This window comes from Exophiala aquamarina (genome assembly GCF_000709125.1).
Source record: "Exophiala aquamarina CBS 119918 chromosome Unknown aczIA-supercont1.17, whole genome shotgun sequence".
Classification (NCBI taxonomy): domain Eukaryota; kingdom Fungi; phylum Ascomycota; class Eurotiomycetes; order Chaetothyriales; family Herpotrichiellaceae; genus Exophiala; species Exophiala aquamarina.
Genome location: NW_013550571.1, coordinates 482,179 through 506,670, shown reverse-complemented (window position 1 = coordinate 506,670; position 24,492 = coordinate 482,179). Strand labels below are relative to the sequence as shown.

Here is a 24,492-nt window from a genome sequence, read left to right as displayed (position 1 = left end):
TTTCCATCGACCTAATGGGTCTTCATGATGATCTTGTGCCAGACAGGATCCCTGCAGAACCAGAAGAGCGCATGGCGGGAGATCACCCTGCCTTGGGAATACCGGTGGTGATCGGATGCTCTCTCTGCCCAACAACACTTCCGAAGTGTTTAATTACGACACACATGAGAATACGTTTTATGCACTAATGCTGTACCAATGAGGTGTCTCGGCGTCACAGGTTTCAACGATGTCTTCTTTGCTTTTTCTTTTTCTTTCCACCAATTTACAACTGGTACCTCTTCGCCTTGTCGAGAATTGAGAGAGTCCATTAGTGGTCCTGATTCCGTTGCATCCCGTCAAGAGACGATGGACACTTCATCAAGGCAGGTCTCCCCTAATCTCCATCCCAGCGAGACACGGGAGGATGTGCTTTATCGGTTAGACATGGGCTGTGTTTTTCTCTCACATGCACTTCGGTGCACGGCTGATCTTTCACCGAGGAACTCACGAACAGGACGGAGCGGAGGAAGGAATTCCTGGATTCAGCATCAGCATTGCATTTACAGTTCTTACAACCCTTTTTCCAGATATTTCCTCCCCCCGCCTTTGCCATGTATATAATAATCACGGCATTGACAGTCAGTCACTTGAAGCATGAGCAAATTAATATGAAGGATTCTTTTAATGCAGTGTAACGTGTGAGACAGCGTAGAGATCAGAATCATCAGACGGCCCCATGAGGGCGAGCCATCGCGAACATAGCATAGGCAAATGGTGAAATCCATCTCTTCATTAACGAAACCAGACAATCGCCAGATTTTAGACAGTGAGGTTTAGTGCAACCCATTGCAATTCTATGCAAATTCTAGGATATGAATGAATGTTGCTTCAAAACAGGGTCTGAGGCAAGAGTGCACGATTGATGCACCCGCCGGCACAGTCAACTGCTAGTATTACTAATACTACAGGAGATACCTGACACGGCCAGCAACTCTGTTGTTGTCAATGTACTATATTCACGTCCTTTGTGCCCCCCCATCTAGGGCGCTGGCAGCGCTATTCCTTATGTGTCATACAAACCGGTGCACACAGATCATGTCTGGCACCCCGCTCCCAACTCCAGCTCCAGCTCCAGCCGAGCCCACTGAGCCCTCGAGCTCCCATTTCATTCATTGAAGATTTCGAGGTGTCGTCCTCCCGTGGAGTAGAGAAGTCGACTGCAGGGTAGAATTATAAATATACCCTGTTGGTGCATTGGGCGACTGGACCAGTGGACTGGCGGCGAGTTCTGCGCTCAGGTTTGGCGGTAACCTTTCCGTGGATTTTTAGGAAGATATCTAGGTAGCGGATGCCTCCGTTTGGAACAGGCGAATTTTGGCCGGCTCGCTCTGTGATGAACGGGGGTTGGAAGAATGGTAGTAGTAATGATATGTCGCCTTTCCCTCCGAGGAAGCGTGCCAGATAGCTGTGCTGTTTTGGAGATTTTCGTCCCCTTTCATCAACTTCTTTCCAAACGTGATTGTTCGTGGTATTCCATGTATCAGATTTCGAAAGGATTCAGATGACGTGCATGGCATGGAGCATATACCAGCTTCCGAGGATCTCGACAGGAGTAATGCTTCTGGCCAATGCTGTTTCCTCAACTACTTAGTTGTACCGGCGCGGCATTTCCGAGGTAATTCATCATATCTCGAGTCCCAACCAGGGGTACGGAATCGTGCCCGACGTTCTATCCGCCATTCGCCCAAAATCCGGTAAGCTTTGATTTGTGCCAGACTAGCCGGCGACCGTATTGGGCTGAATGTTGAAAAAGCTCTCCAAGGTTTTTTGCTTCAGAGAGTCCGTTCCTGAACAAACCACAGGCACATCATCCATCTCAATGTCCTCAACTGACACTTCCTCTTCTGGTAGAGCCTCAGACAATGGCATTGCCTCGTCGAGGTGTAACCGTTGGGCTTCGTACAGCTTTTTCAGCGTGTGATCGTGGATTTGGTCCTGGGCGGGTCGGTTGTCGCGATATCTCTTCAAAGTACGAGAATTCAGGTAAGGGACATATCCGACGTGCCAGGCATCGCGGTATCCGATATGCTCACTGGAGCTCGTTGAGAACGAGCTCAATGACGAAGTAGGCGACACAGATGATAATGATGATGATGGTGATGATGACGAAGCAGCTGTTGGGTTCCGATTCGTGGCATGATCGGTAACAGGTTCTTCGAGAGCGGACGCTTTTCGTTTGAGCGACATTGTTGTGGTGCAGCAACTTAAAGGAGGGCGGAATGGGAGGCTGACGATGTGGTTGAGTGAAGAAAGTGAGGTGTGCAGTGTGACGCGTGTCGAGCGCGTTTCGCGTTGAGGGGAATCTGGGGAGGGACGGTTTGAATAGCTGCTATTCATTGGCTGTGATGTCGGGCGCTAAGCTTATCTCAATCCCTTAGCGTCAACGTCATCAGGCGGTCACGTTTCCTGGCCGAGTTTAGACTTCGTCCTCCAAGCTCAAGATAGAAAGGAATACCTCTTAAGAGTTTACCATAGGGCTACATAAACCGCTCCTAGAGTTAGTCGACTTAGGCACTTCATAGGGTCTCCCAATATCAACATTGACATAAACCCACCAGCGGCCTCGATCTACAGAGCACACAATACGTCTCAAGGTCTTGAGCCGTGTGAGAAATTCAAACCCCGCTACTGACTGGCATCCAGCCCATCCAGCCCTCCTTCTAATTGAATTCGACAGCAGCATCATGGCTGTCAGAGAGGCTTCCCATGCGGGGTCCTGGTACTCGGGCAATGGACGACAGCTGGCGGGTCAACTTGACCACTGGCTTTCAAAGGTTCCGGAAAAGGGCATCCTGCCTGGTGTTGAAGCGTTGCCTTTACCAGGTTCCAGAGCTGTGATATCTCCTCATGCTGGCTATGCATATTCTGGTCCTGCCGCGGCATGGGCCTACAAATGCCTTGACCTGTCCAAAGCTAAGCGAATTTTCATCCTACACCCATCTCATCACCACCACCTGACCTCCGCTGCTTTACCTGTCGTAGAATCATATGAGACGCCTCTGTCAGAATCTCCTCTTCCACTCGATCATGAAACCATCCAACACCTCTCCACATTGTCGGCCGAGGCCCAAGGGCGAACCGTCAAATTCACGACCATGTCGCAGCCAGTGGACGAGGCTGAACACAGTGCTGAGATGCAGCTGCCTTACATCCACAGACTGCTTCAGAAATTATATCCCGACCAGCCAGAATCTTCCTACCCGCCTCTCGTTCCAATCATGGTTGGAGGGACCAACCCGGCCACCGAGGCTGCGTTGGGCAAGCTACTGGCTCCTTACATCGCTGATGAGACTTGCGCATTCGTAATCTCCTCGGATTTCTGCCACTGGGGAAGTAGATTCGGCTATACATACTACCTACCAGATGCACCAAGTCCGGCTTTGTCACCCCTGATGCTTCCTAATGGTACCAGAGGGGAATACACCACTGCAACTGTCAGCGTGAACGAGGACATCCACAAGATGCCGACTCTTGGCCAAGGCCAGGATCTGAGGTCAAGCACCAAAATCCCGAAAGCGGGTCCGCAGATATTTGAGAGCATTGCACATGCCGATCGGGCGTGCATGTGTGCAATTGCCACCGGTCAGCATTCGGAATTTTTGCGTGTGTTGCGTGAAACGGGTAACACCGTTTGCGGAAGGCATCCTATTGGAGTTTTCATGGCTGGAGTGGAGGAAGCCGAACGACAGAAGGCTCTCAATGATAAAGATGGTTCACAAGGGCGATTTAGATTCGTGAGGTATGAGAGAAGCAGTGACGCCGAAAGTGTCAAGGACAGCAGTGTGAGCTACGTCAGTGCTTTTGCTGTGCTTTAGGGATTGCTGGTCAACATGAGTAGAATGCCAGGTATGAGATCCTCGAGTATCGACTGCGTGGGCATTAGGGAGCCTGTTGCTTTTCCCGGGGCACTTGGCTACAGGCGGGATGAAAGATCGAACAGCAGGCAGACGACATATCGAATACTCGTGTGTGGCGGCGCCAGCGCTCAGATGGGGTGATTGTCATCAGCATGTTGGAGTCCTCTGAGTAATTTGAGGACGTTATACAACTCACCCTGGAGATTTGAGGCCATCAGTTGGATCAAAGTGAAGAGCAGGAGATAGATGGTTAGCTATGTACGCCTCGACGCCATACGGAAGATTCCGTTGGATAATAGACAGCAAGGAGTCCACGAGATAGACAAGAGCCAGCCTCACCTCGGACAAGAAAACTAACATTTGATATGATAAATTATTGACTGATCCAAACCCCAGTGATTCATCATCGGGGACGAAGGCTGGGGATCGCCAGATCAACCGACTCACTCAACTAGTCCGTATGTGTGTAGTTCAGGTTCTGGGCATCCGTCATCTGCCACGACCACGATATGGCGACAACATGGCATTCGTAGCTGGAAGATCAAACGTCATGCCGAAAACGCAAATCCCATCAGTGACCCGTTGTTTCCATCAGTTGCTCCATGGGGTTTGCAGCGAAATGCCCACACCGCCCGCGGAGCTCGAGGTCGAGAGACCAACACATTCGTCGACGATTTACGATCGACATGCCTTGCCTCCCCGAGGAGAACTGCTTGGATTTCCATACATTCCCCAGCTTCCATGCCGAGAGCCAAAGAATATGCGCAGAGTAAGAATTTGCCGACTTTCCCGGGCGACTTCTCCCAGCCTCCCCAACTATGCCTGTTGGGGCATAGCATCCATTGAAATCGCATTGAAGTGCCGACCGGAGATGAAGTCCCAACCAAACTCTCTCTTCTCTTAGGCAGGGAGTCTCTTCCGAGCAAGCCATCCGTGATCACATCTTGGCCCCGTCATGATCGACCACCCAAGGCTACCTACAGGTGCGTGCTACACCAAATAGGCTTGCTACAAACACACGCATCGACTTCCGGAGGTATCATGAGGTGCCTTGGGTATTGACCAGGAATTCCCAGCTGTCCTTTCCTCGCAAACTTTGCTCCAGGGGGGCCTTTTTCTGCCTGGAAACTGGCCATAGGAGTTATGTATGTAGGCGGCCTACGGCCACTACGAGGTACAGCAACTAGTTAGTGTTGGACATTTTTGCAAGCGAGGGGAGGGACTGCTGCAGGGTCGGGGTCATGGTCAGGGTCACGGATCGGCCGTGTTGGATTCGCACTAGTATAGCAAGTCATGTCGATTGGTTGATTGGACGGGGAAGAGAACAAGGTCTAGGAGGAGGAGGCTGCTTGGTTAGATCGTTGACGAGTGCCGACTGACGACGCACAACCTAGAGGATCCCTTTGGGATGAATCCGTTCAAGAGATATGTAGACGGAGGGGCATGTATGCCTACGGCTCACGCTGGGCTCGAGTACGGAGCATCTTGTATCATCTACAGTCGGTGCCTTGAACCGCCATTGTGCTTTTCGCAACACATACTCATCGCGATGTTAGGATGAAAGCGGCCTCATGTGATATGTATCCCAAGTCCATAGATACCTAGACCCAAATTCACTCCCCCTGCCATCCAAGCCTTGCAAGGGCGGCATGACGTGTGGTGTGGTGAATGGTTGAAGCTCGTCTTCGAGTCAGCTAGAAAGGGACACTGGATATTTCCGTCTCTCGCCCAGATAGTGGCTCTGCTCCACTCTCCACTCTCACGTCGGCATTTTGATGCAAATCCGTAGAGCATACTGTATAAGCAATGGGACATATGTAAAACTTCTCCCGGAAAGTGAGCACAGTAAAAAAGAGATGATACTTGAAAGGTAGTTCGTGAAATTTGATGAGCGTGGTATTATGTGTACAAAAAGTTGGCTAGCCAATTTCATGATCGAAAAGTCCAAACAATGACCACAACCACGCGAGGCATATGGGGGTATCCAAAGACGTAGCATGAGATCATTGGCCCAAGTATCATATGTGAGCGGTTTTGCTTCCCAAATCCTAATATCAACGTTTGCAATTAGTTTCCTACCGTCCCTAGCTCTTCCATTCTTTCTTTGTTTTGTTCGTGATCAACTTTGATGTCCGTAGGTGACAATACAATCGGACATTTTCAACACGCAGATTGAGTTTGCTTGCCGCTCAGCATCGTCAACAGACGGTGGATGCTAGGGCTTGGTCCGCTTAAGCAGTATGCTCTGTCTTCGCTGGTCGGCGCATTTCTCGGCCCTTCTCAGACCAAGGGAAATGGGCAACTGGGATGATGAAAAAGCTGTTCGATGTATCTGCGATACCGGCGAGGGCATTGTACCAAGCAGCAAAAGCAGCGAGGATTCCGAATGCACCTCCTGCCCGGATGCATGATGTGTTGGGATGTCCGCCAGATGGTTGGAGATATCCGATGCCCAACAACAGGAATGCCAGATCGAGGGTGAAGAACAGGAAAAAGAATGCCACGGTGGATTTGAGAGTGCAGAAGAGAAGAATGGTGGTGAAGATGAACCAACCCTGTTGTGGAAATGGTTAGAATGAGTTGCCTCTCAGGGGATTTCGGACAAGGGGAAAAAACTCACCATCAAGTAGAAGCCTAGCGAGTCAAGTAGTGCCTTTTCTCCTCCGGCAGCCACGATTCCTTCCTCAATATTAAAGCCTCCAGGTGTCAAGATAATGGCGAAGGAGATCCAGAAACCACCGTAGGAAGAGAGGGCGGTAGCACCGAAAGTGTTGCCAACAGCCATTTCCCTGTGGTGATGTTAGAAAGGAAACTCAGCAGAGCGGGAACTGATGAGGAAATACATACCACATGCCAGCGAGAAGCTGCACAAGGCCTCCATAGCCAAAGGCCAAAGAAATAACAAGGTTGTTTTGAGCCAATCCTCGTGTTCCCAGGTTGATCAAGCTGAGGACGAAGGTGGTCAGGGCAAAGGCTGAGAGACCCAGAGGAGCGGGATTGGCGAATTTGCGGTTCTCGACTCCCTTGTAAAGACCAGGTTGGAATTCACCACCAAAAGCTGTGGAGTATTGCAGTCAGTGCTTGCCTTTAAGATGCATGTGGTAGAATCTATCACACCTGGCAGTGCGCCACCATCATCATTTGTACGGACATGTGCCAATGGGCCGTAGCCAAAGCGAGCAGCTTGGGCCGCTGTGGTTTTCTCTTCGTTGCTCATGCCTCGAGTAGCTTTGTCCAAGTCATGGGAGGTGGTGCCGTTGACGTTTTGAGTGGCTGTGTTGTTGACAGCGTTGTGCTCCTGGTTGGTCGCCATGATGATCTAGATCTATGTCAAGAGCAGTTTCACGTGGGACAGAAAAGCGAGGTTTCTTCAAAGGCAGGATCGCGACAAAGTACAAGACTGAAGTACTCTGGGTCGAAGGAAAAAAGGGAGAGGCGGAGATGGAGACGGAGGGACAGGGCTGTTTATGTACACGTTCGAGGTCACATCCAAGACAGCATCGCGCCCACGAGCATGACTCTGGAGAATGGGCCTGTATGGCCATTGCCCATTGCCCATTGCTGGAGCCGATGAGCTCACCAACGTCTTGGTGGAGGGATGACCTGTTGATCCCAAGCTAGTACTCGGTATTGCGCTCAAAACGAGGCAGGACAGGACTAGGAAGCATCGGACCACCGACGAAAACGGTTGGGCGGTGGAATGGAGTGCTCGTGCTCCTGTTGTAGCAGTCGCCCACAGTTTCGAGACGAAGCTATGACGGGGACGATCTGGAGATTTGGAGCCAACGGGTCCGGAGTTTTGGTGGTTCTTGCTGATGGGTTCGCGTCATACAGCAAATATGGAGCACGGCAGCACCAGCACATTTGCTGTGGGTTCTTTAGGCTGATAATGACAGAGCGAATGGGCACCTTGACCTCAGTCGCACTAATGTCGTCGGTGTGACAGGGATCTCATCGAGCAAGGAAGAGCAATGACCGGGGTGGCGACGTTACTTTGAAGCTAGAGACGGGCGAACGGAGAAAAGCTTTCTCGCACGGGCACCAGCAGCACACAGTGCGAAAAAGAGCCCGATTGTTAAGCAGGAAGAAGACCACCAAGACCACCAAGAACACCAAGAGCGTCCAAGACAACGCCTCCGTGGCCTCCGTCACGCCACAAGAGCCTCGGCGAGCGTGAGAACAGGAGAGAGCCTGACGTAACGATGACAAGGCGTGGAAAATCTCGCATCATAGAGAAACGACGAGGATGAAATAGCAGCGCCAGCAACGAGCAGTCGGTGAGGGAAGCGTCGGTGTGCTCGCAGCTCAACTGTGCGCTTTGCACTCTGCAACATCCAAAAGCCAAAGCCGGTTAAATTCCCCCTCGAGGAGCAAGGATGAGGTAATGGTTCGAGGCAAGCTGGTGAATAAACAGCAGTGGGTGGCTCATCTTCGGAGGGGGTCCAGGGGGGTGGGATAAAGAGGAGATCGTCAGTGCTCCGTCCCTCCTACCGAGTAATACGGGCACCAATGGTTCTCGCAAACACCAGACACCAGACACCAAACACCAAACACGACTGAAGGCCTCAGATAGGAACGGATCAGGCGGACAACCTGGCCCGCAATCGCGAGAATGAATGGGTACGGAGATGAATCATGGCAGTTCGTTCCCGTGCCGCGTGCTTCATCTCTCTGGCTACGCAGATTTGCAGATTGCAGACTGCAGATTGTAACTAGACTCCCCTGCATACCCCGTCCAGACGCTGTGTTCCATTCCCAGGCATTGTTATTGTTGTTATACAAGAATATGAATGCGCCTCATATGGATCCCTTACGAGTCACTGTGGTTCTTTTGCCTGCCCAGCCCTGGCGAGCTGCTCTGTTCTTGGCTTTGCGGAGACCAACACCACCACCACCACCACCACCACCAAAACACCACCAAGCACCACCGACTTGTCGTTTAAAATTCCATGGCATTCATGCTGCATCGTAAGCGACTTCTGGGCAACCAGTGCTTGCACGTCACAGTTGCTTGGGCTGAGGAGGCTCCTTTGCTCATCAATCTTGGTCCTTCTTCATCCCTCCCAGGCGACACTATGCACTCTGATCTTGTTGGGAACTGTCCACACCAACAAGTCCAGTACTCAACGACCTATCACACCAGATCGGTCACAGATCATGAGATTATCCATCCTCATGCCGACAAGGTTTCCTCCTCGTAAAACTCGGGCTCCACTGCGGAAATGTTGCTGTTGCTGTTGCTGTATCCTATGCCGTGTTCCAGCATCCGTGCACATCCGTTGCCTGCATTAACCCTCACCCGCCCCCAGGTCGCCTCACCGAATCTCTTCTGCATAGAATCTCGCCAGTGTTCTAGAACAGCTTCCCGACGTTCCGCCCGAACCTTCACGTGCGATGCCTCGGCCTCCCGTGTTCTTCCACGCACTTGCGATCGATCATGACACTAAGCGAAAACCCATATCTGTTTATGCCGACTTCCACTTCTCCGAGCCATTTCATTGACACAATCCATGGGCCTGCCTGGTATCAGATGCTGCCCCGAGCTCGGGGAATCATGCATCGATGCGAGTGGAATTGTTGACTTGCAGTCACACCACGTGGAGTCTGTGCACGAGTGCAATTTGAAGCAGCGATGCGGCCCGAGCGACGACGATATTCCACTGGTTTCTAATACGCAATGCCTCGTCTGAAGGGGCATTGCGAACGGGTCGCACTGCCTGATTAGGTCTTTTCCAGCCATTGATGTCTGCCATCGAACACATCCGTGGCCTTGTTCCTGTCACAAACATTCGTCGTGCTATGTCTGCTGAGAACACATCGGCCTTCAACCAGAGCCAAGTGTTTCAACACACTTTGAAATCAGGCCCGCTTCTAGGAACCTCTTGAGCCACCACCCTTTACATGCTGTCTCTATGGGAGATACTGGTGTTAGCAAGTAAAGAGAACTAGGCCAACACTTTCGAAGTATCCGCATAGTCACCTTAACATATCAGGTCGTGGTGAAGTGCGGCAGGATACGAGGATGGGCACCCTGTGACACCCGCTCAATCAAGGATACCGATTATCCCCGTCCTGCAACTTCCATCTTCGAAGCCTTGATAACTATTTAGCTACTACTTGCATGCACCTGCACTCCGAATCGAGACGACCCCCATTTTGTTCTACGTCTTGCTCCAAGCACAAGTGAAAAAGACATATCATGAGAAGCAATCGTGAGAGACAAATCTACTTCCTCAACGGGAGTCAATCCCTGCTCTGGTCCTTCTTTGTTGAGGAAAAGCCTCTCCACAATCACAACTCTCCCTGTGTGCTGGAGTAGAATGCGGCTATTGTAGGGGAACCTCATATATGTCCAAGAATAGGAATTGGAGACTGGTCAAGAAGCCAAACAAAACTCGACCTTGAGCCTGATCCAAACGTAGCATCGGCAAAGCACAGGATGAATTGGAGCCGGGATAATATCTCCTGCCCTGGTCATGATTGAACAAAACAACTTCTCCTTAATGTTCTCAGTGCAGAAGGAGGAAATCAGCTAGTCAACATTTTTCTAGGACGCAGTTGATTGCAAACGCAGGCCTTTTATGCTGTTGAGCATGCCAGCCTTGTCAAATGCCTCTCAGCCCGTGGTCCAGTTGCGAATCAGGACTAGCTCGGATATCCCGGTTGCCTCTGAACCTAAGTTCCTGATTGGCCAATTATACGATGACTCCCACTCGGACTCGGATGCTATTTAATAATTAAGCCACGTGGCCAGCCTAATGTGTCCCCACTTGATCCTCCCACAAACACAGCTACCACCGCAATGGACGCGGCATCAGTTCCCATCAGGCACAAATCATCATGATAGCGAAACACCGAAATGACGAGTGCGAAGCATATCTCTCGTGATGAACCTAGCCAGGAAATCATCGCAAGCGAGTTTAAATTCAATATTGGAGCCATGTGCCACGCCTGTGATTCTGAGAGTGAAAGGAGGTGTTTCGCACTCAAATGGACGAATTGTGGTTGAAATACATCAAGCGCCCGCATGCTATGGTAACCCGTCATGACCATGAAATGAGGTGGCTTGGCTGCGCAACCATCAAACTGTTAGTTATGAGAGATGATAATCACGATAGTCATGATGAAGGGGATGAAGCTGGGAAAATCATCTGTGTGAGCTTACCGAAATATCCCCAAGGGTTGTGCTACAAGGCCCCCTTGTCCACTTGCAACTTGTTGGATGCAGAAGGGAAACGACCTAAGTGCAGACGGATGTTTGAATCGATCCCGTTGAGCCTATCTAGACTCACCCCGCCAGCGACATAGGGCTCTTCGTGCGCCGGAGTCGCGAGAAAACGGAGCATTTGGGTTTTGAGCCCACCAAGTTTGGCGGTGCGAGCTAAAACGTCAGCACCAGCTACTTCCCAAGCACTCATTGGCCTCAATCCAGAATTCAGCAACATTATCACCAAAAACCGACGGCAAGAAGGTGGAATGAAGCTTACTAGGTTCTAGTGCTGCAGCTTTGTTCGATTCTAGTGCCATATTGTTTGGTGTGATTGATTGGATGAAACATACTATCGCAACACTCAGCCTTCAGAAGGATACGGCTGCCGATGAACGGCAGAGATAAAGCAGAATCAAAAGGCTGAGGCAACTCTCGAGCGCGGATTGCTGCTTTTATATTTCAGAGCGAGAAACTCAGAGGAGTGGGCTGCGAGGGCAAAATGGCAGCCAACGAGCCAAGTGGCGGTGGCCGTACTTGAATCTCTCCCAGACCAAAGAACTTGCCGATCACCACATGCGCAAGGTATACTTATGATACCAAGAACTACCGGGGTGGATGTGCCAATCTATGCCAAAAGCCATGGAACGCACTTATCGCCCTGGGGCGCAAGGACTTCCCCTGAACTCTAACCTAAAGTCCAGAGGCTAGAGAGGTTCTTACACCTTGTTTACTTAGGCATGTGCGTCTGGCCCATAAGCCCCGCGACAGCCTCATATTCCAACGGAAAACGGGCGCGAAATAGGTGAGGCTACGGTGTCCAAAGCGTCCCAGTGTGTCTGGAACTCTATCTGGTGTGCTGATAGGCGGAATGCACAGAAACCCGGTGAGTTGTACGCATCCTTTCGACAGTACTTTCCTGATGTTGGGTGCTACAGCTATAGCTACTCCGAGTAGTGTCAAATTCGCGATTGCCAGATTGTATTATCTGGCCTTTCTTCTACTTGCGACAGTCCTATCGTCATGTTGAGACCGAAAGAAATCGACCGTGAACCGACTTTATCACGTGATTTCCAGAGTTACATATACTTGCTTTTTCGAGGGTCAGATCATGACAAAACAAGGAGGAGCGGTGTGACTCGGTGAGCGGCTTGCACCTGCCCTCATAACCGAGTCAAAATCGACAGGTGGTGCACGACTTTCAGTCAACCATCGACATCTTGGATGTCAAGTCACCATCCTTATTGGAGCGTAACATGAGAAGCAATAACACCCCTAAGCTCGATTCAGCGAACTTCTAACCCCGGGATTACAAGGCTCTGAGAAGCACCGACTATCCGATTGGCCTTCTCTACTGTGTCTGCAGAGATCTTGATAACATACGTCGCCTCTTATTGAGAGCTTGTTGGTATTTCGACATCTGCCATACTGGATTCGAAGACCCGGGCACCCCTATCGTTTTGATCCCGGCCTCGGGCGGCAAGAAGCAATATAATCGACTTAAGAGATAGAGGCATGAAAGTTCAAATCTATCTATCACTCTTGGAATGGGTCTGCACTACATCCTTGATCGTTGCTATCTCTGAACCTGGTAAACCTCGGCGATTGCTCTCAAAATGCGCTACCGGGATGCTACGCCTATCATATCAGGAACCTTCTTTATTCCACCTGGACAGCTTCCCCCGGACACAATATGACGTTCGTACATATGTGGAAATGCATTGGGCGTGTGGTCCATACCATGACCTGATTTTAGAGACGAATTCAGTACGCGGGAAGCATTGGCCAGTGTATGAGACTTTAGCTCGACTCTAGCTTTGCTATAGCCATCGGTTCCCAGTTTCAAGGAGAATTTCGATCGATCCAAGCCGAGTGGCAGTTCCCAAGATAGCATTCTTGCCGATTCATCAACTCTTTTTTGGAACAATTTCAAACTCGGAATATCTCCCTCTGTTACCAAATGGCGGTATCCGGCTAGCCGAAGGCCCAACAGGTCGAGCGCAAAACAAGGCTAACTCCGTTGACATTTTGACCAGGCTCTTGCACCCACTTCAGCCAATTTTGCACATCCTTCCGAGAAATTTCTGTACAAATGCTTCTTCTTCAGCCTGGCTGGATTGTGTTGACCCGCATTTCCTAACGATATCCCTTTCCAACTCAGACTCAGCCTTGCGCTTTCCTGCCCCAGGAAGCTGCGTTAGGTCCTTGGCAAGTACGAGTCCCTCCTCCGCGCTTGCATCCTTTCTATCCTCCCGCAAATTCAGCTTCAATTTTCCTTCGAAGTTCTTCTGCCATCCGTAAGTTGGAGAAGGCGGCTGCGAAACAACGGCCAGGGCCTGTGGCATCGTGAACCGAGTTTCATGCCAATTCTCAAATGTTCTACACGGAATCCCAAGAGCTTCTGCACATTGTTCAAGTAACCACTCGAATGAGTCCAGCTCCTTCAGCCCTCGTCGATTTTTGCCCTTGAAGCATTGATTTTGCCCCAACATCATCGGACGATCTATATACACGTCAGCAGCTGACTCAAATGTATCTTCGATGTTGACTAACCTCTGAGTGTGAACATCGATTCAATGACATCGGTGGGGTCGATTTCATCCAAACGCATCGACAGCATGGTTACCAGCATCGGGAATTGGTACTTGGTGATAAAGAAAGTCTCCACGAACTTAACAAAAGAAAGCATCTTCGGTTTAGAGAGCGGAGTATACCTCTGCTGGAGCCACCACCTACTGAATTTCTTGTTGTAGAATGAACGACCAGCAACATAAGTTTCTCGATAATAGTTTGGTGCCATTCTTTGATGGAGTTCCTGCACGAATGCTTTGGCGTCTGTAAGGTGTTTGAAAATCATGCTCCTGATAACACAAGGCTTCCTATATCTCGAGATGCTCTTTTTTCGCGTCATCATTGGAGAATCTGCTGCCTCAGAATTAGCTGGTCAACGTTCAATAGCGGGTCATTTGTTGAACATGGCTCCTGTTCAGAAGATGCCAAGGGACAAAAGGGGCTGAGCCTTACCCGTTACAATATCAAGGTTTTCTGGAGCCTTATAAAACGGAAGCAGCTTCAGCACACCAGCCTCAAGCATGTCGTTGAGTTTTGCCTCACTCAATGGGACCTGGAGTTCATCCCAGACAAGAAGTTCGGCTGCACCAAGGTTTTCCAATCTCAACTTGGCATCGATGCCATAGCCTTTCAGCATCGAGTCTGCGTGTCGAACCCAGGTGTTACGTGGAATGTCCCACGTGTCGAGCATGGCGACCCGGACGTCCTGGTGTCTCTGCTCTTTCAATGAGAGTGCTTTATGAAGCACCCACAAGAATGACAGTGAGAACGAGATGAAATGGCTTTCGTAGTTCTTGTTGCCGATGTGGTTCTCAAGATGCTTTGCCATCTCATCCTTGGTCAAAGATTCCACGTTCAGATACCGGCCTTCTTTAGCCGCCTGACTCTTGAATAGTCCCTCAGAATTGAGACCTCGGCTCTTGCTAGAGTATGCCCGGAAAAGATACCTAGGCTTGCTGTTTGTTCTTTCCAGGATGCGTTCCATGTTGACAGTGCTTCTGGTGCTATTCGTGACCCCTTTGAGATGGCCTTCAAGCATATGGTGAGCATTTTGACCAGGGTTCCCAGCTGCTTTGTCGCTAATGATGTCTTCGCTGTTTGTGGACTCTCTCTCATGCGAGACCACAGGTCGATGACGCAAATCAGAGCAGTCACGTCCCCTTCCACGTGCAACGATATAAGCTCGTCCCTTGCGCAGCTTCTGATGCCCAATGGAAGACCTGAGCTATGGTTAGTGGCAAGATCTAGTGCATGTCCAAACTCGCCATCAGTACTAACATATTTGCAGATGCCAATTGCTTCAGGGCATCAAGATGATGATACGGAATGTTATGGACGTTCTTTCGGCACAGGCCTCACGACTCACGACTCACCCAAGGTCGTATTCGTAGGACCCAATCAGTTGAGGATCTCTCAAGCGGTAGGTGTCGAAAGATGAGGTGAGGTAAATTCAACGGGACCACAAGCAGGGAAAATGAATGCAGTGGATTACCGTAGTTCCCAGGTAAGAAGTGAATGAATGCCATATGAATAGATCGATAGTGAATGGGGGAGGATAATATGGAAACAATAGAGCTTCCCATCTCTGTGGCAGGCCGTCTGAGACGAAAATCCTCTTGTGTGAGTTGCTCATGCAAACAAGCTGGCATGCTCAACCGCAGACACCAAGCAAAGACCTACCGTGGTTCAAGTCTATCATAGCCCGCTCCAGCCACGAGAGTCATGGTCCGCCCCTCGGACAACCGCCCTTGGGATTCTGCTACTCCCAAACTTTTCTAGTATCAAACCCGCCAAAGATTTCACTCTTGACAAGCGGGGTTTCCTAACAGAAAGAGTTTCCAGTCGTTGGTCGGATGAGACCACTCGAGTAGGCGGGTTCGGTATGTGATCTGAAGAAATAGGACATACAAGATTCCCCTAGGGAGAGCAGGAAGAAACAGCATGGAAAGTCATGACTCAAGGTTGTATAACATAATCTGAACATTATAGATCTTACAGATCTCAAACAGAATGTCTGTCGTATAAATAGTCCTACATCTCCACTGAAAAGATCAGGAGAAGCAGGGTGGAGTAGACAAGGCCCTGCTAAAAGCCAAATTTCATTCTGCCACTTTGCGATTTGAGGTGTTGGAAGACCCCTGGATCCACGTCTTGATCATGGGAGAGAATGAGTCAAGATGCTTCCGAATGTGGTGTTTTACTGTGCGATATATATCTTATGGAGCCATGGGACAGATCATTTCAATTTTCAAGGTCTGGAAACAGAGGGCCTAATTTTCAAAAGGCCGTCGGTGCTATCCAACGTGCCGCCCGCGACTTGCCGCGCGTTCTATGGGTGATCTCACCTATGCCGGGTATTTCATGATCAGCCGGCCGCATCGCAGGAAAGGGGGCGGGAGACGATCACGCACGATAGATCATTGATAGATCAGGGAAGGAGATGAAAAGCTCTTTTGATGGATAAAAATTAGTTGGGGAAGAAATGAGGTCGACTTACGAGTACGCCAAGATCCCAAGACCTTCTAATCCTAAACCATATTAGCGCATAATCTCCAAAGCTTCAAAACTCCACGACCGTTTCGCCAAACGTTGTTCTCTCGTTCTTCACACTTTTCAATAACAGATTCTGAACCCATAAATCAACCGCCAAGTCCTCCAGGGCTGCACTCTGTGCAAGCCTTGGTAATAGGCTGGTAGGTCATATTGGGATACTAGAGCGAGCTCGCACGAGTGGGCACTCTAAGGCTTTTCCTTTCCCAATAACTAACCTCTCTTCCCGGAGAGGTTCATCGTGGAGGAAAAGTCACCTGCGTGCCATACAATTATTTTTACTTTTGTTTTTATTGCTCTATGGACTTGCTGATGGACTGTTACGGGCCATCACACTCTTGCCCTCGGCCATTGCTTCTGCTCTGGAGATGTCCCTTGTCTCAAGTGCTCAGGGGAGGTTGTCCGGTATGAATACCAGGCTTGAGAAGAAGACCTGCAGCTCCCCAAAGTCCTATGTCGCTCATTGGTCATGGCTCCAGAACGGATACTCTCCCACGACTATGAAGGACAGACCTTCAGCAATGTGAGTTTGAAGATCTGTATTTGCTTCTGACATAGAGATAGTATTGGTCATTGACTTGTATACTTAATTCATAAACTTGGTTTGCCGACGCCCTTCTAGTTGTTTTGGCTTCTCGACGGCCATCTGTATTTTGGCCTCAGGCAACCATGAAAGGAACCACCTTACCAGGATCTCGAGTAGAATCTGGTTCAAATTGACTCGCACACATGAAGTGGTAAGGTTTGTTTTTCATGGGCTGGGCTGCAAAATTCTCATAGAGACCCTCGTTTTGAAAAAATCATGCCACAGAGATATACGATCGATTTTTCTAAAACTGCTGTCCTTGCCCTCGCTCTTGAGTTTAACGCACCCCTGCCCATCACCCTGTTCAACGATTGATCGAAAAACTTGCGCCGATTTTGCCTCTCGAGCATTAACAAACTCTCAGAAAATTGCCTTACGACAAGTCTTGCCCAGCTTTTGACAAGGTACCCTATTCTTCAAAAAGACGACGCCACCCGACAACATGTCCACGACCATCCACTGCGACCTGGGTTTAGTGGAACCACGGAGTACTGCCTGTTGGCATTTTTCGTCTTCGGCATTTTCACCGTCATCCTGGCATTTTCGAGGCTGTCCTCGTTGTACATTGAGGACGCCAGAAGACGAAGACGCAATGGTGCAGATTGTGGACTTTGAGCAGATGTCGAATGCGGAGTTGGACCTACTGGCGCGTTGTCTTGGTGCAGAAAAGGCTCGGAGAGCCAACAGGACCCTTGACGCGGCTCTTTCATCCGGCGGCACAGTCGCTGAAGGCGTTCGGGTGTGTGCGAGAAGGCGGAAAGTGAGAACGCGAGCAGTGCACAAAAACCTCCGTCCTTGAGGAAAGTCGTTGTTTGCTACATACACCTCTTTACTAAACGGAACGCCTTTTCCACTTTCTGAACAGCTGGGTCTCTTCGGCAAGACAGACTCACCAGTCGGCCGTCGGAAGACCCGACGTTTTTGTCGAGTTCATGTACGGCGTTCGGTGGTTGATCGTTCCAAACATGCATTTCTTACATGACATACGTATTGGGAGTTCGAGGATAGTTGCAGAAGGCACGAACCGCCAGATATCCCAGATAACCTTGGAACCATTTATTCTACTTCTCCTTCTCCTCGTTACAAGTATTATTTATTACATGAAATTATGTCCCATAGAGCTGCCGATTCTTCGTATATCGTCCATTCGTAGCCAGTAGTCTGTGGCGGAAGTAACCAGCGGCGACTCCAACTCCAAATCAGCCAAAAACACCAATTTTCTCCGCACTGCCAATTTTTGGTGGTTCCGGCACATTGCACAAAGAACATGCATCCGTGCCAGTCTTTCCCGCACCACTACACTACCACTTGATATCACCGAGCACACCAAGGTCTTATACTTTAGCCGGGGGCTTATCTCGTCAAACCAACTACAAACACAGCATAAAACCGCTCGGGTCGACAGACACACCCTCACCACACCACACGACACACCCCCTCCTCCCGCACCAAACGGTCCTTTGCCTAAAAAACATGAAAATCCTCACGACCAACTTCCTGACCTGCGCGGTCAAGACATGCAAGACCTCACCGCTGTCCTTCCCATTACACTTCAAGGATGCGACGCTGGAGCGGACCGAGATCGAATTCAACCCACTGTTCCTGCGCAACGTGCTCCCGCGCGTGAACTGGGATGCGCTGACGACCACGGCAACCGAACTAGGGCTGCAGGCATTGGTTCCGGAGCAGAATCCGATCGACGTCGTTGATGGTGATGACGCGCGAGAGAACGACAATAACGACCCAGAAGAAGGACTCGGCAAAGATGCGGAAATGGATGTCGAGCAGGAGGCGAAGACCGGGAGTAGTGCCGCACAGACCGACGCAAGCGACCAAGTGTTGAGACAGCTGCACAGCCTGTTGTTGGAGACGGCCGTGATGGAGGGCAAGCTGGTGTGCGGCAACTGTGGGTTCGAGTACCCGATCAAAGAAGGCGTGGGCAATTTCCTGCTTCCGGCGCACCTGGTTTGAAAAAAATGCGGGAAAAAGCGAAAGGCGAAAAATCGACTCGGCCGTGCCATCAAATGGTCTTGGATCTCACGGGTAGGACATGATTTGAAACAGCTACGCTGTTAGCCCTACCTGGCTGGGCAGTTTTTCTATGACTGAGAGACCGTGTGGGAGGGAAGGAGAAACACACAGAGAACAGGTGTGCATAAGCAGCGAGGCAATGAGGAGCCGGCGAGTCAACCACGCATTGCTGCCTGTCCACGTAGGACCCACTGCCTTTGCCCTCCAGATTCACAGTTCGCGCGAAGCAGCCACCGACAGGAGCCAGCCGGCATTCAAAGGATAGTGACTCACCACAGGCCTACTCGCAAAACCAAACTACAGACGGCACGGGGAGTGGAGGAACGCCGGGTGCCCTCCAGAAAGCAACGGCGACGGCAATATCAACACATACATATCATCTTGCAACATTGGCACGCCCAGTGGGTTCCCTGCTTACACACAAACGGGGAGAATGCAGGAACACCGGCGGAAATGGCTGGCTAGGCAGCCTTCGGTACGAGAAAGAAACAGGGCGCAACCGAGTATGATCCTTCTTTGGTTCTGCAGATGGCATTGATTTACCTAGATATATGAGGATCAAGATCTAGATATCTTTCTCTGGACCCAAGATGGCACAATTTCCCGTCACGGCGTGCAGGTATGTCCGTGCGTCCGGAGAGATATCCTCCTCCCTCCATCAAAACTCAGCCACCGGCCAACATCAATACAGACTGCAAATACTTGGTGCACCCGCACAGCACAGCAAACAACGGCGGGAGGGCCATACGTATTCCAGTCCTCGTTTTCAAATCCTGCCCTTTGTGGGAAAAAAGGCAGGACATTAGCACTATCTATGTACTCAAAGCCTTCATCCAGCAGGCGAGGCTTTCTCTCTCCACAGACCAGGCCTGGTCTGGAGTAGCCCACTCTGCGTCACTTCAAGAAGGGCGCGCTATATAAGTACAGGAGGGTAACCAAGAAGGGCAGTGGCTAGAAAACGGGGACAAGGAGTAGTGTCGAAAGCAATCCCGCGATTCCGCAAGCACTCGGCCATAGATGGATCGATCAATGTTGTTTGGACCCATTCTCCCTCCACTGTGTTGTGTTCTACTCCCCAGCTTCTCGGGAATATCGTTGTTGAAGATTGGAAAAACCCCGATCGATATCCCGTCAAACGCGTTCTGTACCACCCATTGGACACCAGATCAAAACCCTCACCATCCCCCATGATAGTGATGTTACCATTTCACTCCAACGACCATATATGCCCGATGCGGTTTTTTCATCATGGGTAAAACCTCCCAGTTGTGTCATGCCATAATCCGATCATGGAAGAAAAGGAAAAACGCCGACCGGATGCTCTTCTTGGATGCACATACCACTTACAAAAGAAGGAAAGAAAATGCCACACACCACACAACATCACCCGTTCGCCTGAATTGTAACCACGAAGCCTTGAGATATATGCTTGAGATGAGGGCATGATCAATTAGTTGAGAAATCCTTTGCAAACCGCTGTGCCACAGAGACATGGAATTCGGTCATCGCTATCCATCTCACGCTCAAACTTGTAGTCATAAGTCAACTCCTCGTCTGGAAAAAGTTAGCTCATGTTGGTCCTGATATTGAGACTTGTTCAAACATACCTTTTTCGATGTCTCTCAAAGCATAGATGACGATGCGTTTGGTGCCACCCACTCGAATAATCTTTGCGGTACAATTCGGGGCACAGCTGTGATTGATGAATCGAGCGATGCCTCCCTTCTTTGTAGCGTCCACAACAGTGCCTTCGTCGATTCGGAATAGATAACTGCTGCCGACGCCCATTTCTTCGTATCTAATTTCTCGTAGATCCGCAATTTCCTGTCGGATCTTTTCACCCACGTACTCGATGATCATCTCGCTGGCTTGTATTCGCTCCAAAGAGTATAAACCCCAGTTGTGGATGGCAGATCTGGCAAATTTCACGGGCTTCTTGCGCTTTTGAAGTTGATTAAAGCGCAAAACATCGGCATCGTCACCTGTGGCTGAGAGCATCTCACGTTGCCTGTCGAGATCTTTGACGGTTCGACGATCATCGGCACGTTTTCCACGAGAGGAAGCTTTGGGTAAGGCCACTACAGGTTTGCCTGAGAGATCCTGCTTGGCCTCAGCTTCTCGTCTCTCTCGTGCTTTCTGTACTTTGATACGATGAGGCAAGTATTTCGACTTTTCAGATTCGAGAATTCTCTTGACAGGTTCTGTTCTGGCAGAACCAGAAGCATTGGGCACGTAGTACCCCAAGATAGGAGGTTCAGTTCGTAAGGCTCCAGGCTGAGCACCTGGTCTAAGATTTCGAATCTTCTCTTGTTTCCAAGCCCACGCCATCGGATCGCCAATGTTCATCGCGCTCTTTGAACCCATGGCGACAGCAAGATACGCGAGATCTTCCTGGTCAAAGAGACTGGCCTGCCAACCTCGAAGATCCGGAATGATGTCCTCGTCGTCGTCGACCGTTGGTTGAGGTTTCTCCGCAGATACGCCCCATTCAACCTCTGGTCGCCATTCTGCCGCCTCTGCTAATGCTTCTTCCTCCTCTGCAAGCTCAAGTACATTCTCGATGACTTCGGCGGCTTCAGCCTCTGCCCGTGCTTGTCGAAGTGCTTCTTGCTCTTCGAGTTTTTGCTTCTTTGTTCTCGGTTTAGGTTTCGGCTTCTTGACCTGGGCCTTAGGTGCATCAGAATCAGCATCAGGAGTTGCTTCAACTGGCGTCACCGCTTCTTGTGGCTTGAGCTCCTCCGAATCATCGCGTTGACCAATGCCAAACAATTCTTCGTCAGCTTTTTGACGTTTTCGCGCCTCTAATTCTTTGACCAATCTCTTGCGTTTCCTCGAGGATGGAGACATCTCATATATGTTTCGCTCGAGCTTCGCAATGATTAGATCCTCGGCACTTGTTCTCGCATGCTCCACCTCATCCTTAACAGGCGTATCCGGCATTTCCGAGTCTTCACGAACTTGGAATCTCTGCTTTGTAGCCTTGCGAAGAAGAGGTTGATCATCGTCATCCTCAGAGACCGATGTCATGCTCATACGGCTCGCAGGGCGGCTTTCCAGGTCTTCGGTGTCTCTAGTAAGTGTAGTACGTTGCTCATCATCCGAATCATCCTCATCCTGAAACTGTGATAGTTGATGAAATAGTGGACGAACAAAGTGTCGAGTAGGAGGTGGTTTTCTCCTTTCATCACGAAAGCCAACCATACCCCGATCTGTTCCTGCACGCTTATTGATTTTTGGTAAGGAGAGAATGTTGAGACTTTTGGCAGTCCGCTTGTTCGAGGCGAGGCCCAACCTGGAATCAGGAGTTTGAGATCCATCATCGTTTTGATATCGACCAAGCTTTCGCGAGCCCTCAGGATCATCGATACCAAGTGCTCTGCGCCTCTCTGCGTGGTTACTGGGATCCAGGTAATTGTAGAGAACCGGGGCAGCAATTCGAGACTTGACGTCCTCGAGTAATTTGTCCCTCAGCTCTTGTATGACCAGCTGTACCACTGCACGAGAAGGATCTAGGTCGCGAGCACGCTGTCTCTTTTCCTCCTCAAGATCAAGATCATGTTCTTTCCGCAATCGATAGGCCTGCTTTGAGTAGACAAAATCCACCGGACCAGTAGGTTGAGTTTCTATCAGAGGCGTAGGGTTTGATGCGACGGCTTTTGGGTGGCCATTCAAATGCAGCTCCAGATTCATCACGTAAGTGAACAATGGCTGCATATGGCATCCGTGAAACACCTTCTTGGCTTCCATCTGCCCAGTCCGTGATTGCTCAAAGGTGACGAAGTAGCCCGTTTCATCGCAGCGAACTTCGCGCCAATCATACATGCGCATTCGCTTCTTAAGGTGCGGTATGGTGGTTGGCATAACAGGAACGTAACAGTGCGCCACAAAGATGTACGGGACTTTCAAAGTCTCAGCAATTGGCTCACTCTCAACTATCGAAGGGCCTGTAGATTTTGGGGGCGCCACTGGCTTCTCTTTGGATACTGCGATCGTTGGAGTTGTTACAGCAGGCACATAAGGAGGGTGGAACATGGGCTGCGCTCTAACAGAGGGCTTGCCTGCTGGGCCTTTCGGAGCGGTGGGCGGAGGGCCTGTACTCTTAGCGAAGCCCGGCGGCTGGGTAGCTAGAGGTGTGGATGGCGACGGAGTAGGTGGTGCTCGGGACTGATTCGTGAAACCGCTTTCTTTACGGTGAATAGCGATGGCCTTTTCCTCCAACTTTCGCGTGATGGAGCCATCTTTATCTATGGCAACCTGCACGGTCTTGAGGCCAATCCTTTGGCCTCTTTTACCTTCTAGGTAAGCAGTCTTTGCGGCCAACACGGCGGATATAGGTCCTCCGCCCTGAAAAGAGGCGCAGTCTTGATACTTTATGCTGCATATCCCCAAGAATCGACCAGTGACCGGGTCGGTTTTGTTATCTATATCCTCGATCTCACCGAAACTAGAGAATAGAGCACTGATTTGGGACAGAGGCGCCATGGGATCGAAGCCAGTGACGACCACGGTGGTTGCGGGAGTGGAGGCGACGGTGACTGTGGTGTCTGGCACCCACGGCCTTAGGTTGTATGGCGCCGGCCGAAATTTGGCCTTTCCCTTCCCTATCCCGCCTTTTGTGTAATTGAGGATGGCTAATCGTGGGTCGGGCGCCTGAAAATTATCCTCTGTTCGCAATCCGAAATCTTCATACTGCGCCTTGGCTTTCCTCTTGTCCTTGGTATTCAAGTTCTTGTCGAGATCGGGATCGTAGGTACATTTAGAGCCCTTGACATGAAGACCAAGGTCGCGTGCGGTCCGTCGATGCGTTGGGGGGGTATATAACGGTGTCATGGAACCATGTTGAGAATTAGAATTCGTGTGATTGCCATTCGTGACAAGTTGGGAAATTGAATCGGCGGTAGGACTCAACAGCTTCATGTTTGGAGGGGAGTCAGAGGTTGTAAGAGGGGTAAGAGTCGTGAATGCCAGGTGATTTGAGGCAGGCATGGTGCCGTTTGCGAGACTTGCACTGAAGACCGAAGAAGCGGTGCTGGACGAGCTAGCAGAACCGACACCATTGAGAAGATCGCCTGCAAAAGATTCGGATTCTTCCGAGTTGCGTAAAGAGTTGTTGAGCTTGGGTAAAGTATCGACCTTTGTCGAGGAGTGGGTAGCTATAGCGGTGGCGGTGGCGGCAGGCGAGGTCAGTGAGACGCGAACAAGGCCTTCTTTGTTATGCGCATCTTCGACGCGGTCACTAGAGTGGTTGAATCTCAACTTGTCGTTGTCAAGAAGCTTGGAAGATTTTCGTTGTTGGATGACGCTTGGAGCGCTCGGGAAGAAATCAGCAAAGTTACTGCCCAGCGGATGCGACATATCCCTCTTGATCACCAATCCAAGGCGGCGATCATTTTCGCAACGAGCGAGAGATTCGAATTAAATGTGTAAGAGAGTGAGAAAAGGGTCAAGCATGAAGCGCAAGAATGTGGTGACCGACGCTGGCCTGCGGCTGGGCAGGATTTCACGCGTCGGTGACGAAAACGGTGATGGTGCAGCAGGTGGGAAGGGGCGCCTGCAAAAAAGGCGTAGGCAGGCTCAAATGAGAGGTTATTCGTAGAGAAGGGGGTAAGGCGAAGACAAATGCGTAGTAGGAAGTCAGAGGATATTAA

General features: G+C 50.3%; 6 protein-coding genes across 6 annotated transcripts; 2 read left to right on the top strand and 4 right to left on the bottom strand.

The window, feature by feature from the left end:
- Nucleotides 1-1,758: 1,758 nt before the first annotated feature.
- A1O9_11443 (uncharacterized protein) lies at nt 1,759-2,229 on the bottom strand (the record flags this gene model as incomplete). The annotated part of the gene is made up of 1 exon (XM_013399736.1): nt 1,759-2,229. One exon carries the CDS (start codon nt 2,227-2,229, stop codon nt 1,759-1,761), a length of 471 nt encoding a protein of 156 aa, XP_013255190.1.
- A 497-nt stretch (nt 2,230-2,726) lies between these two features.
- A1O9_11442 (uncharacterized protein) lies at nt 2,727-3,857 on the top strand (the record flags this gene model as incomplete). The annotated part of the gene is made up of 1 exon (XM_013399735.1): nt 2,727-3,857. The coding sequence occupies one exon, from the start codon at nt 2,727-2,729 to the stop codon at nt 3,855-3,857; it is 1,131 nt and encodes a 376-aa protein (XP_013255189.1).
- Nucleotides 3,858-6,130: 2,273 nt separating this feature from the next.
- Nucleotides 6,131-7,212, bottom strand: A1O9_11441 (uncharacterized protein; the record flags this gene model as incomplete). The annotated part of the gene is made up of 4 exons (XM_013399734.1): nt 6,131-6,454; nt 6,520-6,688; nt 6,747-6,957; nt 7,017-7,212. The coding sequence occupies 4 exons, from the start codon at nt 7,210-7,212 to the stop codon at nt 6,131-6,133; spliced, it is 900 nt and encodes a 299-aa protein (XP_013255188.1).
- A 5,945-nt stretch (nt 7,213-13,157) lies between these two features.
- Nucleotides 13,158-15,203, bottom strand: A1O9_11440 (uncharacterized protein; the record flags this gene model as incomplete). The annotated part of the gene is made up of 5 exons (XM_013399733.1): nt 13,158-13,609; nt 13,660-14,028; nt 14,131-14,897; nt 14,956-14,975; nt 15,051-15,203. The coding sequence occupies 5 exons, from the start codon at nt 15,201-15,203 to the stop codon at nt 13,158-13,160; spliced, it is 1,761 nt and encodes a 586-aa protein (XP_013255187.1).
- A 3,083-nt stretch (nt 15,204-18,286) lies between these two features.
- On the top strand, nt 18,287-18,784 carry A1O9_11439 (uncharacterized protein; the record flags this gene model as incomplete). Its single annotated transcript, XM_013399732.1, has 2 exons — nt 18,287-18,517; nt 18,611-18,784. The coding sequence occupies 2 exons, from the start codon at nt 18,287-18,289 to the stop codon at nt 18,782-18,784; spliced, it is 405 nt and encodes a 134-aa protein (XP_013255186.1).
- Nucleotides 18,785-20,294: 1,510 nt separating this feature from the next.
- A1O9_11438 (histone-lysine N-methyltransferase SETD1) lies at nt 20,295-24,199 on the bottom strand (the record flags this gene model as incomplete). Its single annotated transcript, XM_013399731.1, has 2 exons — nt 20,295-20,398; nt 20,452-24,199. The coding sequence occupies 2 exons, from the start codon at nt 24,197-24,199 to the stop codon at nt 20,295-20,297; spliced, it is 3,852 nt and encodes a 1,283-aa protein (XP_013255185.1).
- Between the last annotated feature and the right edge of the window lie 293 nt (nt 24,200-24,492).